Consider the following 15937-nt stretch of genomic DNA (forward strand, 5'->3'; position numbering starts at 1 on the left):
TGTATTATAGCTCTCAGGTTGTTCAAATATGACCACTTTGCATGACTTGTGAAATCAAAAATACTTTTTGAATTCTTTTTTTGTCAAATATATGTATACAAGTCTACCAAACACAAATATGGGACATGTTTAAAACATTCTCTTTAGTCCAAATAAAATTTTTTTTTTTGAGAGAAAAAAATTTGTTTTTCCATATGAGGTTTTAATCTAAAGCACCTTTTCTGAGATAGATGGAAGGAAAACGGTGCTTTCAGGTCTTCCTGCAGTAGCTCATGATGGGGTAAGCGTGACCATGTGTTAAAAAGTTGTGTCACTATAAAGGGGAGTAATAGGACTGAGCTAAGGCTTCAGCTTATTTTATTCTGGTGACTTTGTTCTTAGTGGCTAAAGTGAGTTAAAATGCTCTGTGATACTTTGGTTTATGCAGAATTGTTCAAGAGCTAGTTGTGGCTAACTAGTGAGGAATGTCACTCGTTTTCCATGTACCATAAATTGTAGATGCTCTGGTGCTTTTCCAAGCAAGGCAGTGCAGAATCAGGTGGTATGCTGACTATGCGTGATTTAGGACAGAGCAAGGAGCTGATCAGTCTGTGAGCTGTCCAAATTAAAGTGAGCTAACCCAGACATCATTAGTTCTTCAGTGTGTTTTGATAACTAAAATCCTCAAAGTGAAAAAATCTCTCTCTTTTATGCAGCAAAGGATGCTTTGGATTCACAAAGGCAGAAGTATAAATAACTTCTGTTTCAGTAGGGCTCTATGTGGTAATCTGTTACATAGTCCTTGAAGTAAGAATTTGGAGAATTAGGTGCTGAGCAAAATAATTTACAAATAATTCCGTGTATGTATCTGTTACCCTCCCTTTTTTTCTCCTCCTATTCCTCCTTCCTGTTCCTGCAGTGATCTGACTCTATGGTTGATATTGCAGCACTACAGCTGTATTTGCTGGTCTGATGATCAGCAACTTTGGGAGCCCACCAGGAAAACAGTGAGGTGGATCTTCCTGTTGTAGTGAATATCCTTCTGGCTGAGATCTAGGGTACTCAGTACATGCTAGTGGAGATTCTGGTTCCTTTCAGCAGAGTATGAGTGAATACTTCGCGAAACAAAGCTAGAAGAACTTTCTGTTCTAATATAATGATAGATTAATAATCATGGATGAGAAGGCACTTTAGTGTGTCCTAAATGCCTGACCCAAAGGCACAACTACCCATGCAGTCTCCTGAGTGCTAAGGTGGCCTGTCCTTACTGCAGATTTTTCTTAAAGGTTTTGCTTGTATAGCAGAGAATATATATTTTATTTACTTGTAAACTGTGAAATAATTTAAGTGTAGACAAGATTGAATGAATATTCGCTTTTTAAATATCTGTTTCCAAAGGCTAAAGAGATATCAGCAAGTTGCAATACCAGGAGTGTTCTTTAATGATAACTGAAAATATAGGCCACTAATAAAAGGTCAGATAATTAAGAAGATTACAATTATTAGTGGTAATTAAGTCTAATGAGTTACACTGGATATCTGCAGATCAGACAAGGAATAGTGTAATCTGAAATACTTTGGACCCTTGTAGGATCTCTGTTTTCAGAGCTAATGCAGTGATTATGCATTGCTTAGCAAATTGGTGGATATCCTCATGATATTTAAAAAAAAAAAAAGATTAAAGTTGCTTGCATTACAGATTTGCAGGAGGAGCTGACTGCATTGATCCTTGTGGAAGGATTAGAAAAGTGCACTGAAGATTTGGGGAATTGGATCATCTTTGCCAAGTCTCTAGGTTGGTTATAGGTTGGATTGAAGGGGCAGACCTCTTCTGTTGTTGACCTTCAGGAAAGGATATGAAGAACAAAGTAGGAGAACACATAAATTATTGTGTACTGACTTAAAGTTGGCATGGCTGGTAGATGTAACATTAGAACAAGTGTGAAACAGGGCCTCTGGGTTTTATTCCAGATTCTTACTAACTGGCTGGGTAATTACTCATCTCTCTGGGTCTCCTTCTGCCCATCTGGTAACTTACCTAGCTGCCAAAACTGTTGCAAGGCTTTAACTAAAGGCGAACTGCAAAGCAAAACAGTTGGTGTGTGCCCTTTGGTGTTCTTCTGTGATGTGTAGCCATGCCTATGATATCTTCTTCCCCCAGCTCTACAGGCTCCTTACATCAAGTACGCCAGCTATTAGAAAAGAAGGTTAGAAATATTTCACAAATTGTACATGTGAACTGTCTGGTAGTGAATGAAAGAGCAACAGCCGCCAAGGTTAAAATTTGGTGAAGTTGCCAAATGTTAGATTGCTCAAGAGGGAGGAAGGTTTTATCAATGTAGACTACGCTGGAAGAAGACGACTTTGATGTGTAAGGTGAGAGAAAGAACTTAGACTTGTGAAGGAAAATATTTTAGGTCTTTTGAGGGATTGCTAGGGAAGATAACACTTTTCTGTCTTGTCTCCTCCAAAATGTGTGAAAGATTACAGTGGCTGGTCTGTGTAGTAAACTGATGTTATGAAATCTGGGAGGCTTTGGCAAGGGTTCTTGAAAACTGAAAGGGAGGAAGGGAGTTTGTGGGGAGCGTAAGGGGTATGTTATTGTCACTCAGCAAGAGGAAAGTGTAGGTTCAATGACTTCCATCTTAGAGCAACAGCTGCGTTGTGGTTGTAGTACAGTGGGATGGTGTTTTAGTCTCTGGGGCACAAGTACTGTGGACTCCTTGCACTTGCCTATATACATCACCTATTCACAGCATTAATTATTCTGGGGTGTGTCAGTGTGTGCATAGCCGCAGTTTGGACTGAGAATGCCCTATTTTGCTTTAGCAACAATAGGCTAATTATTTTGTTAAACAGCTTTGCTTTGGCTGAGTTATAATGAAGGATATACTGACTTGCAGAAGATAATTGCAGTTATGAATTAAAGATGTCTTTATTTGATTTGTGGGTTTTTTTTTGTGTGTGTGTGGATATGCTCTTACTGCTGTTTATAAGCCCAATACAGAATTTGGATTACAAAGGCTTTTGTGATCAAAATGTATTAAAGAAAAAATCCTGACAAAATACAGACTTTTTTGTAGTGCGCAGCCAAGCCTTGTTTTCACTGCAATTTTCCTCTGGACAAAGTAATTCATAATTAATTAGGCAAAGAGTGTTTAAGGAGAAACAAATATACAGGAATAGAGTCAGATGTGTGTGCGCATTGATGGCTGTAAGTAAAGTCTTAGTAAATGCAAAGCTTCACATTCACAGTGAAGTTGTTTGCAGCTTACATGAAGCCAAGTAGCCTTAATTAGCTCTGCTTATTGGGAGTAATATGTATTAATAAGAAGAGACTGGAAAGATGATGGGGGAATGTGTTCTACGTAGCTGTGTTTTGTGAGATGCCTTCTGTGCTATTTTGCCTAGAATGTATGCCTTTATTTCTAATCACAGTGACTGACTCTGCTGCTAAAATACCTCACTGTGTTGTATTTGGATATTAGACTTCTCTAAAAGTAAATGAAAACATTTCTGAGTGCAGAGGAACATGCAACTGTTTGCCCTTTTCCAGATTTTTCCCTTCAGCAACAAATCATTGTATATTACTTGTTAAATGCCAAACTGAAAATCCAAGTGCTTACATAGCATTTTTGTTTTGCTTTTCAGATTGTTTCAAGGAAAAATCCAGAGGATGTCCAGGAGGTAACAGCTTAAACTTGTGCAAATGTCTTTGTGTATCACACTATGCCTTTTGAAGCATCTTTGATGTAATTTAGCAATTTCTGTGTGTTTTGTCATTGTAATTGAGTGAACAGTTTTTGTATGTTTCCATTTGCCTCCAGCTTTCACAGTTGAAAACAGTAGCTAGTGTAACATGTTGCAATTCATCCCTCAGTGATGAATTGTGACTTGAAACAAAGTCTTAGGGAGTAAAGTGTCTTTTGATGACAAAACTGCTTTGATAACTTTGCAAGCTCTTTTCTCAGGGCTGGAATTGGCAAATTGATGGTTACTTAACTCCTACTGGTAAAATTAGAGATCAGTCCACAATCTGAGTCTTAGGTCTCAGCTGTAGGTACTCTTTTCCTCTTTAACCAATACTTCACTGAAAAGCCTAGATCATTACTGTCTATTAGTGAAGAAGGAAAATGGAGGAGCATAGGAGCAGTTGAGAGAGATTAGACTGCAAGTCATATGTTACGACTATCTCTCTGGGGCTCCTTAACTATTTTCCAGTGATATACTTTGATAAAACCTGAAAATTGCTTACTCTTTGTCTTTTCCACAAAGGTTCTGAATAAGGGTCTGCTGTATTCTTGTGCCTCTTTAATACCTCAAAAGGCTGTCAGGAACCATTTTATTGAGGCAAAAAAAACCCACATCATGCGTGTGTGGTTTGTGGGCTTGGGTTTTTTGGTGGTGTGGGTTTTTTTATGGAAAATCTTTTTTTCCTCTCTTGATTTCTTCTAGACTTGACATTGATACTATTATACTGTATACATGCAACGTCTTCCTTCAAAAGCACAACCTTGTGGCTTTTCAGCTATTGTGTAACATATGCATATGTTCAATTTCTGGTGCAGTATCTTACTACAGTTGAGGAGAACCTGGATAGTTGATGAAAGAAGACCCCATAAATGAATTCATTGCATCTCTGTGTGGTCAGACATGAGTTACTGATTAGTGGCTTGGCAGAGGTGAGAGTTGGCTAATACACCTAACACCCCTTTGTTGCATCCTTCTTTGAAATCTTGAGAATCAGACGAACATAAACATTCATGCTTTATGCATTTTTTTAAATCTCTAGAAAATTAAAATAGCCTATAAGAATCAGAGGTGATCATGGATTTAGTTTTAGAACTGAATTGCTGTAGTTTGTAGCTTGATGCTCACCTTTTCCAGGGAGACTCCTGAATTGAACTATCTATGAGCATATTCTGCTATTACCTTAATCTTCATTTGTGGGAAAACCATTTTATAGGAGCTGTTGATGAACCATTCATCAGAACAATATATTTTAAGTGTCTTTCAGCTAGAGTATTGCATGAATATATGTTAAATAGTTTTGAAACAATAGCAAAAGCATATCTTTTAGTCATTGCTTTCATCTGTGGCTGTACATTAGCCATGCAGGATTCTACAAACTCTAGTCCATAAGAAGATTTAAATGTTCTATGAACTTGTTGATGATTGCCCTTTTCCATCCTTCACTGTATCAAATTAATTATTTTGCATGTGATCGCATGTTAGGTTGGTGTCAGTCTGTTATAAGCAAGCATCTGAAAGTTCCTAGTTATTAAAAGGAATATCCTAGATGGTAGTTGCCATGAGGGTGAATTGTAGTCAGAAAATCATATGAGTTGGGAACTTTTCTTTTATACTGGCTTCCTGTGACAGAAAAAGAATTGTGGGCAGCCTTTGAAGGAAAAAGAATACGTTCGTAATCTCTTCCCATTGAAAATAAATTTACCTCAGTTTTGCAAAACGCTTAATTAGAAATTCAATAGACAAAATTTTGTGCACACAACTACCCTGTTGCTTTATGATCTGTCTCATGCAACCCCCTTTCTGCACCCATATAGGACCACTTAGCTGTGGCCTCAGAAGTCTCTTTTCATGTCACTGCTGTGATGTTAATACAAATATTACATAAGTATAACTGTACATAAGGCTGTGTACTGTGACCTCAACTCTACTTGCCAGTTTTCTGTCACCTCTTTGAACTGCCCTTTGGGACACCAGCCTTTAATAGAGCATCTTTCCCACTGCAGCCTATTACAGTTCAAGATGTCCTCAACTGTTGTTGCTGGGACAGGAAGGAAGATAACCTTGTATGGGATTTCTTCTCAAAAGGATGAAATAAGTTAATATGAAGTTGTGCATGGAGGAGTTAATAGCTACAGAAAGGCTAGCAGACTTACCTTCAATTTCCTTGCTTTGAGGGATTGGTAGTGGCAACATGGCATGTGAGGCAGTTGTAGCAAGGGTAGTTTTTTGTGGTTTTTTTCTCTTATTCATGGAAGAGAAAGGGTTGTTTCTTGTGGAACAGATGAGTCACATGAGTTAATAAAGATCTACTGGCTCTAGCCATGACAAGCACCTTATTGCATTACAAGTCTAACATATGTTTTATGTTATACTCGCTGTGCTTCGTTGGGCCTCAAAGTACAATGTGTCCTTCCTCCAAATCTGATTTCTAATGAGTTTGTTAGAGTGGGAACTTTGCTAACTTTGCTGAGCTGCATGCATGCAAAGGCATGATTTCCATGAGCCTGTGAAATGTTTTAGGATGACCTTGACCGCTTTTGCTGTGCAAGCTACTTCTGGATATTTATTTTTTTTCCTTTTGGCTATTTGGACATCACTTGCAGCAGTAAAAATGATACTTTTTTAGTGGAGTGGAATCTCATGCTCTTGTTTTCTGGCAGATTTTAACATTGTCTCTGAGTACTGACAGTACAGTAACTTGATGTTTCAAGACTTCACCATCTTAAGCAGTCTTATTCTATATGCACACTGCTCAAGAAGTGCTAATCATCCACTTTCTGGGTCTGGATTAGATGGAAGTACAGCACTGAAAAATTATTGTTTCTGATGGCAAAATCACTAGTTGGCCTTCCTGAGAGATTCTGATTTTTGTTCCTTTGTCTGTTGAACTCCATCAAGTACTAGTTGTAGTTGAGTCCTGGAAATGTATGCCCAATAGGTGGGGCTGAATGAGGACTGCTAATTTCAGTGTAGCTAAGTTTATAAAGTGGAGAAAGTGTTGCCATACTAAAGCTTTGCATATCCACTGCTAACAGTCCTGTTACCTCATACCTGCATTGTTCTGTAGGTAGGACTTGCATCTGTTGAAACTTAGAAGGCCTCTGACCTGTGTGTGTAAAAAACAAAAAAACCCACACAAAACAAAACAGAACAAAAAACCCCCCAAAAACCACAAAAAACCACACAACAAAACAAAACAAAAAAAAACCCCAAACAAACCAACCCCAAATAAAAAAAAAACCACACAAAAAACCAACCAAACAAAACCCAAACAGAAAACCTCCAGAAGCCCAACAAAACTAGAAGAACAGAATACCCCTCTAACCCTTTTACTTAGCTCTAAATATGGTTTGATTGAAAAAAGTAGGGTTTTAAATTATGATTGGTCATGAGAAGGTAACTTGTTAAATGAGTCAGAAATATTTTGAATCTTTTAGATTGTGGTTAGTTGTATTAAACTAATTGAGACATTTGACACTGGAATCAACTTCTGAATGCACTGCAGTCTCTCCCCCCCCCGCCCCCGTTCTTCTTTAATCACTTTATATTAGTGTTGAGGTTTATTATGTGGCTTGGGGAGCCTGATCAAAAATGAGGCCAAGATATAAAATGTCTTTTTTTTTTTTTTCTCTCATCCTGGTAGCAAACCTGTTAGCAGTCAAGTGTGAATTTTATTGCACAGTTCTTTCCCTGGCCTGATTTTCCTGTTGGGTTTTCCTTCCTTGAATGAAAGAATACAAAGAATGGGGTGGAGGAAGGATAAGGTAGATACCTGTCTGGGAGGAACCTGGCTGGCAGATGACTGCTTCTTTCTGGAAAGGATGGATCAGGAAAAGCTGGTGTGATGAACCAATGTTCACATGCATTCCTGAAAGTTGGAGATTTTTCTAGATTACAAAAGGAACATATTCAATTTTTGATCAGGGTTATAAGTAATAAACCATTTAAAGTGTGGGCTTGTATTTATACCTGGTCAGCTGGTTTGTAGTCCTGGGTGATTAACAAGCTGTCCTTAAGAATCCCTTACTCATATTGATATATCTTCCCTCATTTTCTCTTTTGTTGTTGTATCTCTTCCCCATACTTGCAGCTGTGCCAAGCACAGCATGCTATTGAGTGTTGAATGCTGCAACACTACTATTAGGTTTTTTTTCCTTTCTTACTGGTTCCCTGTGTAGCTCTAGATCGCAGTGTGACTGAAACAGTGCTGCCCTTGCCCTCTCTGTTTCCTTCTTTCAGCTTTTACTTAATATTTTTTTCTATGCGCTGTAGTCTTGTTAGTCAAAATGGGGGTTGAGGACAGATAATAACAGTTTTTTCAATGGTTGTTACAGTTGGCAGTTCAGATTGTATATTTTTGTTAAACATATTTGCTGAAGGTAGGGGTCTGATTTGCTTAAAAGAATGTATTTGTGGTGTGATGCAATGCGAACAATGAACCTCACTAATACTTCTTTCCTCTCCCCTTTCTTTGCTTCAGATAGTCGTTTGGAAGAGATACAGTGACTTTAAGAAACTGCACAAAGATCTCTGGCAAATTCATAAAAACCTGTGCAGACATACAGAGCTCTTTCCACCTTTTGCCAAAGCAATAGTATTTGGTAAGCATAATTTACTCCTGACTTGCTGGAATTCTTTGATAACTCAATATCTGTAAATACATCTTGTTTTGTAGCTGCATGGAACTCTTTTCCTTGTGCTTTTACTACTGAACTTTTTGGTTTCTTGTGTCTCACTTGTAGTTGTGCTGGTATCATAGCTTGATACTTTATTTTTTTTAAAAGGGTTAGTTATGTCATTGCTCCTATGTTAGAGATACTACCTCATATATTTATTGACTTATATGTTCTGTATCTTTACAATGTATGTTCCCTGTGTTCAGGAGCATAAAGTCTATGTTAGCTTTGTGAACAGAGCTTGAACAACGAACAGATACTTTCATATATGAGCTGTCTGTGACTTTTAGTGATGAGCTATAGTAAAGTATCAAGCAGTTGTTGCAGAAAATAATTTTTTAATTTTAGGAATTTGATTGTAATTATCAGTTTTATCTAGCTAGGCTTTTGAGATCAGTTTTACATATAGTAGTTAACTATTTCACCAGGACAACCTGTAAGAGGATTGTGACTCTACATGAGAAACACATGGCAAAAAGTCATTAGCTCTTAAAACCCAAAGGTCTTAACTTAATCCTGATGTATATGTCATCATGAATGACGTGGATTTTCAGTGAAGTGGTATGACTCCATACAGAACTCCACTACCACACTTTTTTGTAGCAGTGTGTTGTGTTTATTTTAGCAGTGGGTTTTTTAGTGCGTGTTCTTTGTGTTTAGTACAAACTGTAGCTGGGTTTTTTTTTTTTGGTGTGCATATATATCACAATATCCAGTGGGTTTTTAAGCATTTTTCAGCATTTTTTAATGTGTCCAGCATATTCGGCGTCTTTTTTGCATGCATTTACAATGTGTTTCGTGAGTGCTTCTGAGGCATTTCTAAGGTGTTGCTAACTGTCTGCAATGGGTTTAGTGCTTTTTGGTGTGCGTCTACCGTGTGGTTTTGGGCCTTTTTTCCAAGCATTTTAACTTTTTTTAGGTGTCCAACAACTGTTTGATATTTCTTTGTATATACTCTTGGTTTGGTTTTGGTTAGGGTTTTTGGTTTCTAAAGTGCTTTTGGCTTACTAAGGCATTTCCGTGGCATTTATGAGTTGTTCTAGTGTATTTTTTTTAAAGTATCCAGCCTGTGTTTATGCTGCTTTTTTTGTGCTATGTGCCTAGCGTGGTGTTCAGTGTTTTTTGACTTGCATCTCCCATGTGTGCTTTTTTTTTTGGTAAGGTTTCTGATGTGTATTTGGGGTGCTTTTTTGTTGTGTGTTTTTGGTTCCTAAGGCATGGCTGCAGTGTTTATGTCCAGGATTTCTTTGGTGTTTTTTTTCTTGTGTATATACCATACACTTTTCTCTGGGTTCTTAAGTGTCCAGCATGTTTGGCCTTTTTCTGGCGTGCATCTACCACTTATTTTTTGAGCGTTTAAGGCATTGCTGACAGTCCAGGGTGTGTTTAGTGCTTTTTGGTGTGCATGTACCACGTGGTTTTTTTTGGTGTGTTTTTTAGTGGGCTTTTCAGTTTCTAAGGCATTTTTAGGGTTTCTAAGGCATTTCCGTGGATTTACAAGTTGGTTTAGTGTGTTGTGGTTCTTCCCCCCCCACCCCCAGCATCCAGCCTATTTTTGATTTGGGTTTCTTTTTTTTTTGAGGGGGGGAGGGGGGGCATTTTTTTTTTTTTGTATGTACCTTGTGTGATTTTGAGCATCCAGCATGCTTGGTGTTTTTTGGCAAACATCTACCATGTGCCCTCTTTCTTTTGGCAAGGTTTCTGGTGTGGATTTGGGGCACTTTTAGGTGTGGTTTTGGTTCCTAGGGTGTTGCTGCAGCATTATTTCTGTCCAGGATTTCTTTGGTAGGTTTTTTTTGCATGCATATTCTGCATTATTTTCAGTTGGTTTTCAAGAGTTATTCAGTGTTGTTTTTTTGTGTGTCCAGTATACTTGGTGTTTTCTTTGGCATGCATCTGCTGCCTGCAATTATTGGGCATTTTAACGGAGTTTTATCTTCCAATATGTGTTTGGCATATTTTTGGCATGAGTCTACCACATGCTTTTTATTCATGTGGCTTTTTGGCAGACTTTTCGGTTTCTAAGGTGTTTCTGGGCAGGCTTTGCAGTGTCTAAGACGTTTTGGGGTTATTGAAGACTTTCTATGGTGCTTACAAGTTGTTTTAGTGTAGTGTTTGTTTTCTTTGTTTTTAATCATCCAGCTTGTGTTTGTCTTCTACGCACCTTTTGTGGTGCTTAGTGTCCAGCCTGTCTGGCATTTTTTTGAATGCATCTACCATGTGCTCTTTTTTTGGCAAGGTTTCTGGTGTGGATTTTGCATGGTCTTTTTGATGTGGGTTTTGATTCCTAAAGCACTGCTGTGGCATGTTTGGCATTGCTGCGGTGGTGTTTTGAGCATCCAGCGTGTCTGGCATTTTTTGGCATGCATCTCCTATGTGGTCTTTTTTTTGCCAAGGTTTTTGCATCTTTTTTTTTTTTGAATGTTGTTTTGATTTCTGAGGTGTTGCTGCGGTGTTGTTTTCAATTGCCATGGTGTTTCTAAGATGACTTGTTGGGTTTTTACAGCATGTTTACGACATATTTTGGTATGCATCTATGACGTGCTTTTAGGATCCATCATGGGTTTGTCTTTTGCATCCTGCTACCACATGCTTTTGTGTCTTTTCCATGTTCCTTGCTGAACACTAAAAACGCTAAAACACGTTTGGTATTTTTTGGCGTGTGTGTAGTGCAATGATTTTGTGTGTATTTGCACGTTTTCCATGCATTGTGCCTGTTTTCCATGTTGATTATCCTGTATATTTTTGTGTTTTTTTTTTCTCATGTGTTGTGCACATTTTATCATCCAGCCAGTGTTTCGTGTTTTGGCATGCATTTGGTGCCTGTTTGTGCAGGTTCTTTTGTGTAGCATTTTTAGCAGCGTTGGGCATGTATCTAGTGCGTATTTTCCCATGCTTTTTGTGTTTTGCACGTTAGCATGTTTTAGCATCCAGTGTTTGTTTTGCATTTTTGGTGTACATCTATTGCATGCTTTTACATGTTTCCCCCCCCCCCCGTGTCATAATTTTAATATGTCTTAGTGTCCAGCATGCTTCTGGTGTTTCTTGGCATGCGTTGACTACATGCCACACATGGAAAAATGTGCAAAAACCCTTTTAGCATTTTTGCATGCATTTAGCATATTTTTTTGTGGTTTTGTGCACCCTAGCTTTTTTTGGTATGTGTTTTTTTTCTGTGTTACTAGGTATTTTTTTGTTGTATATATTTTTTTGTAGCGCAATTTTTGGCGTGTTATGCTTTTTGGTATGAGGGTTTTTGCCATCTACTACTACTACTTTGGGATAGTCAAGCCTGTTAGTTTGGAAAATGCCAAAATTGAGGTTGTTTAGTCAGCCTTTTTTCCAGCGCTTTATGTGACAGCACTAAAATGCTGCCCAAGGTTATGGTACTGTAGCAGTATTTTCTGGCTGCCCTCCTTTGCTTTGAGTGCTGGAGAAACTGTATGAAAGCCCCCTGGAGGCAAAACCTTAACCTGGAAAGCATGAATTTTCCTTTTGATGTTTTAGGACCAAATACCGCCACAAACTTGAAATTTTTGCTGCTTAGTGCTACTCTGTGTATTCTTGATGACTACTGCATGTAGGCATGGCACTGAGATGCTTTAAAGAGTATACTAACAAACAGCTTGGAACAAGTTGAAGTTAGCTTATAACCCAAGTCCAAACTGCCCCTACAGCTTTGGGGGACCCTCTCAGCCTCTTGTGTGGACCAGCTAAGTGTAACACAAGGAAGCTGTACTCTGATGCTGATTTCATGGTTCTCTGCGCAGAGCTGGGTAAAATTCCTAGGTTAAACAGTCTTTCACATCAGCTAAATTGTATCCAACTTTTATGTCGCTTTATTTTTGCTTATCTATTAACTTGGAAGTGGGGTAAGTTTCAGTGCTATGTCAGAACTTATGCGCTAATGGTTATATAGAGAATGTAGTATTCATTTCATCCTGAGATGATTTTGTCTGATTTAGAGAGTAGAGTGCTCACTGGACAAGTTACTTAAACTTTAAATAACTTGTCCAATTCTTATAACTTTAAGTTATTTAAGGTAAAATAATGTTAAAACAAGTTATTTGCAAGGTATAATATAATTTCAGGTAGAAGATATGGTAGCCCTTCATAGGGGAGGAAAGAGAGTGGTGAAAAGAAAATCAGGATGGAAGAGAGTATGGGCTTCTAATATCTTAAATAATTTTAAATTCCTAGAAATGCAAATAAGCTGTTCTTATACTACTTCTGTAAGCAAGGGAAGAATTGAGTGAAATCTCTTCTGAAAGACATCCTTATTCTGTTGTATTTGGTGAACAAAAGTGACTGCAATGTACAATGTAAGAGAAGGAAATCTACAGAAATATTCAATGTAGCTATCTACAAAAAGCACTTTGAACTTAAACATAAACCAAAAGAAAACCCACTACATTTGAATGAAGTTAAGCTATGGAACAATACAGGAAAGAGGAGGTAATGTAAAAACAAATTTTAAATGATTGATTGGTACATAGCTGAAAGGAGCAGTAATGTCTGACTCTTCAATTTCAGAATTGTTTTTCTATTTAAACCATAAAATTTTACTGTATATCCTCCCATCTTGCTCTACACATAATAGTTGCTGTGTGTTTTATTTTAATTTAAAGCATTTATTTTCAGGTCAGTCCTAGTATTTTCTGCACTGAAGGAAAAATGTAATTTTATTAGATTTTGAGTTTTTGACAAGCTTGTTTTCAGTCTCATTCAGTTAACAGTGAGCTGCAAGGTCCATCTCTACTAAGATCTTTTGTTTTCAAGCTGCTTTAATGGAGCATTTCTGCAGTGTTTCTTCCCTGTGTTTGTGGTTTTTTTTGGTTTGTGTGTTGTTTTTTTTTTGGATATGAGTGATTTAAATAACGTACACATTGTTTTGCAGAGGGTATGCTTTACAAAGTGAGTATTGGTGACTCTGACAGTCAAACTTACTTGTAGTAGAAGTATTAAACCTGAGCAGAATCTCAAGTTCAGCATTCAGAGTTTCAGGATATGGGGTGGAGAACTGAGACCTATTTAAAAATGAATGGGTCATGCTGTACTTCCACATTTCATGCAACCAAAGACTTGCCACATCTGCAGAACTGAACTGCATTGCATATTTTATATCACAGCTTTTTATAATTATAATGTGCAAGTATCTTTACGCTGTTACAATAGAGCTGCTCACATCAAAGCATGAAACTTGTTATGGGTGGGGAAAAAGAAATCAGTTCACTTCTGCACTTCGATTGAACCTTTTCCACCCATGTTATGGAGAAAGCATATTGACCTCAAGCATGGGAATCTAAAATGTCCTAACACATCTAGCTGTTAAAGCTTCTCTGAATTGTTACGCAGCAATTATGATACCCTTTTCTGGGAGGTGATTACTCTCCTTCCCGAATATGCATCAACATAACTTCTTCAGTATTTTCAAACTACTTCTTGTGCTGGACACTCTAAGTATTCCCATATGTTGGAATACATGGCATTTTATGAAAATACTGGTAAGTCTGTACTCAGCATTTCCTATATCTAACAACTGCAGAAATGTACTCTAGTGTAAAAAAATACTCTCCTTCCTGACAAAACGAAGCCAAAAAACCCCAGATATTGAAAACTTGCTAGCAGTGAGTCAGAGAGATGATTCACACTGTAAAACTCAGAAAAGGATATTTTTTTGATTTGAAAATACCAAATGAAGTAGCATATTTAAGAATTAGGTGTCAAGTACAGTTGGAAGTTGTGTGAGAAACTAACTGAACATGACCACAAACCTTGCTGGATGTTTTGTTGTTCAGATCTGCTCTAGAATATGAATTGTGGATTCTCTCTACAGGAATTTACATTTGGTTTCCATGTATATATGAAATTTTGAATAGATGTTGCTGGGGGAATAGCAGAACTGTGCTAATGCATTTGTTACGTGCTAAGATTGTAGTTGACACTTCCTACAACCCTCGAAACACACGATCCCTATAATGAAGTTTCTCTGTATCTGTGAGATTTACAAAATAGTGGAAGCAGCATTGATTTAGATGGGGGAAGACTTCCAGATAGAAATCTTTGAAGAGTCAGATGGGTATCTAAGCAACTTTGAACATCTGATTGAGAAGGGTGATAATGAAAGTGTTGAGCAATACAAGATTGCTTGAAAGTATAAAAAAGGAAGAGGGGGAAGGAGTTAGGCAGGGTTGTCTGGGAATGAAACTGCCAGCAAGAAGCTAGACAGTCTGTGAACAAACCAGTACTGAGAGATGTTCTTCCTTCCCCCAGAGTCCTCTAGTTCTATAAGCGGTTGTCCTGGTAGTGTATCACAATGCTGGTGAGCTGGAAAATGTGACAGTGACTAATGTTTCAACAGCTCTGTTCAAATATGTGTCAACTTCTTTTTTTTTTTTGCTCAGCTTCCTAAGAAAATAAGGCTTATGTAGTTGTGCTGTCAGAAAGTCTAACCTCTTACTCATGTAGCTAGTATCAGCTAAATTTGAGAGGGAAGGCGATTACAAATGTATTTATGTTTGTGCAAAGTATGTGAAATGGCAGCTGAGTAAGAAAGGAGTGTGTGCTGTAGTGCTCCCAAGGGCCAGGCAGGCTCAGGTCATACCTCTGAGGTTTGTAGCTGCCTGGACAATTGGTGAACACGTGCTGGTCAGTCTGGCAGTGCTGGTCCTGACACGTCCTGTCTGGTGCCCAGGGGAAGTCTTGAGATAGTGTGAATAAAGAAAATTAGGTTTTATTTGATGATGAAGTAAATTGGGGAAAGATCCCTGGGAAACCAGGAAAAAATATCATAAAGAATTGCTTGCCAAAGTTACCAGTTTCTGGCCTTGTTCAGTGTTTACTTCTTTGCAATTGATTTTCTGTTTCTTTATAACAGGGTTCTTGTTATTTTGTAGATTCATGTAACTGGCCCATGCTGCTGTGCTTCACTGAGGGAAGTTGATTTTTTTCATGATGTCCTGTTTTGTGTGGAATGAAACAAAAGCCCTAATGCACCCACAGTGTTGCTCTGAAGACATAGAAAGTTTGATGAACAGTTTAATAGAGCCTGATTTCAGTGTTGCCACTCAACGTGGTACCATTGCCTTTGCCTTCTTTCTGCTTGCTTGTTGCTCGCTCTTTTGTACGGCTGCTAATGTTTGTACAGCTGAAAGGGCAGGGTGAACAAGTCACGGAACCACTGCAGCTGAAAATTAGCCCAATGATGTCTTTCCTTTCCTTTCATGGAAGAATAACCCCCAAAAGCTTTGTTTGTGATCTTGTGAGTATGTGTGTGTCTTTCTAGTTTTATTTTCTTTTTTCTGGTACCACATGGGCAGAAGCTATTTACTTGAAGAATTTCTGGAAAGAATCCTGCTTTGATACTTTCTTCTGGGATTATGTTTTTGCTTGCTCTGAGTATAAATGAATTTTGCTTCTGTATTCAATGTTCCTTTTGTCCTCTTCAAAGGTTAATGCCACAGAGCTGTCACAGGTGGTTCTTATTTTTCTGGTCATGCTGTTATAGCAATACTGTTTCTTGAACTTGT

The 15937-nt window shown here is 38.0% G+C and overlaps 1 protein-coding gene across 7 annotated transcripts in view; it reads left to right on the forward strand.

Moving 5' to 3' along the window:
* The window catches only part of RPS6KC1 (ribosomal protein S6 kinase C1), a 92946-nt gene that overhangs the window by 1264 nt on the left and 75745 nt on the right, over nt 1-15937 (forward strand). For 4 of the 7 annotated variants that reach the window (XR_010372029.1, XR_010372030.1, XM_064446206.1 and 1 more), the window contains exons 2-3: nt 3631-3666; nt 8213-8333. Coding sequence is in view for 4 of the 7 variants with exons in the window: in XM_064446206.1 (XP_064302276.1) it covers nt 3631-3666; nt 8213-8333 (157 nt within the window). In the remaining 3 variants the exon portion in view is untranslated. Of the gene's footprint in view, nt 1-3630; nt 3667-4547; nt 4662-8212; nt 8334-12641; nt 12864-15937 lie in introns of those variants that run through there. The other 3 variants (XM_064446208.1, XM_064446211.1, XM_064446210.1) reach the window with 3 other exon arrangements.

Source organism: Phalacrocorax carbo, chromosome 3, assembly GCF_963921805.1.
Source record: "Phalacrocorax carbo chromosome 3, bPhaCar2.1, whole genome shotgun sequence".
Lineage (NCBI taxonomy): Eukaryota > Metazoa > Chordata > Aves > Suliformes > Phalacrocoracidae > Phalacrocorax > Phalacrocorax carbo.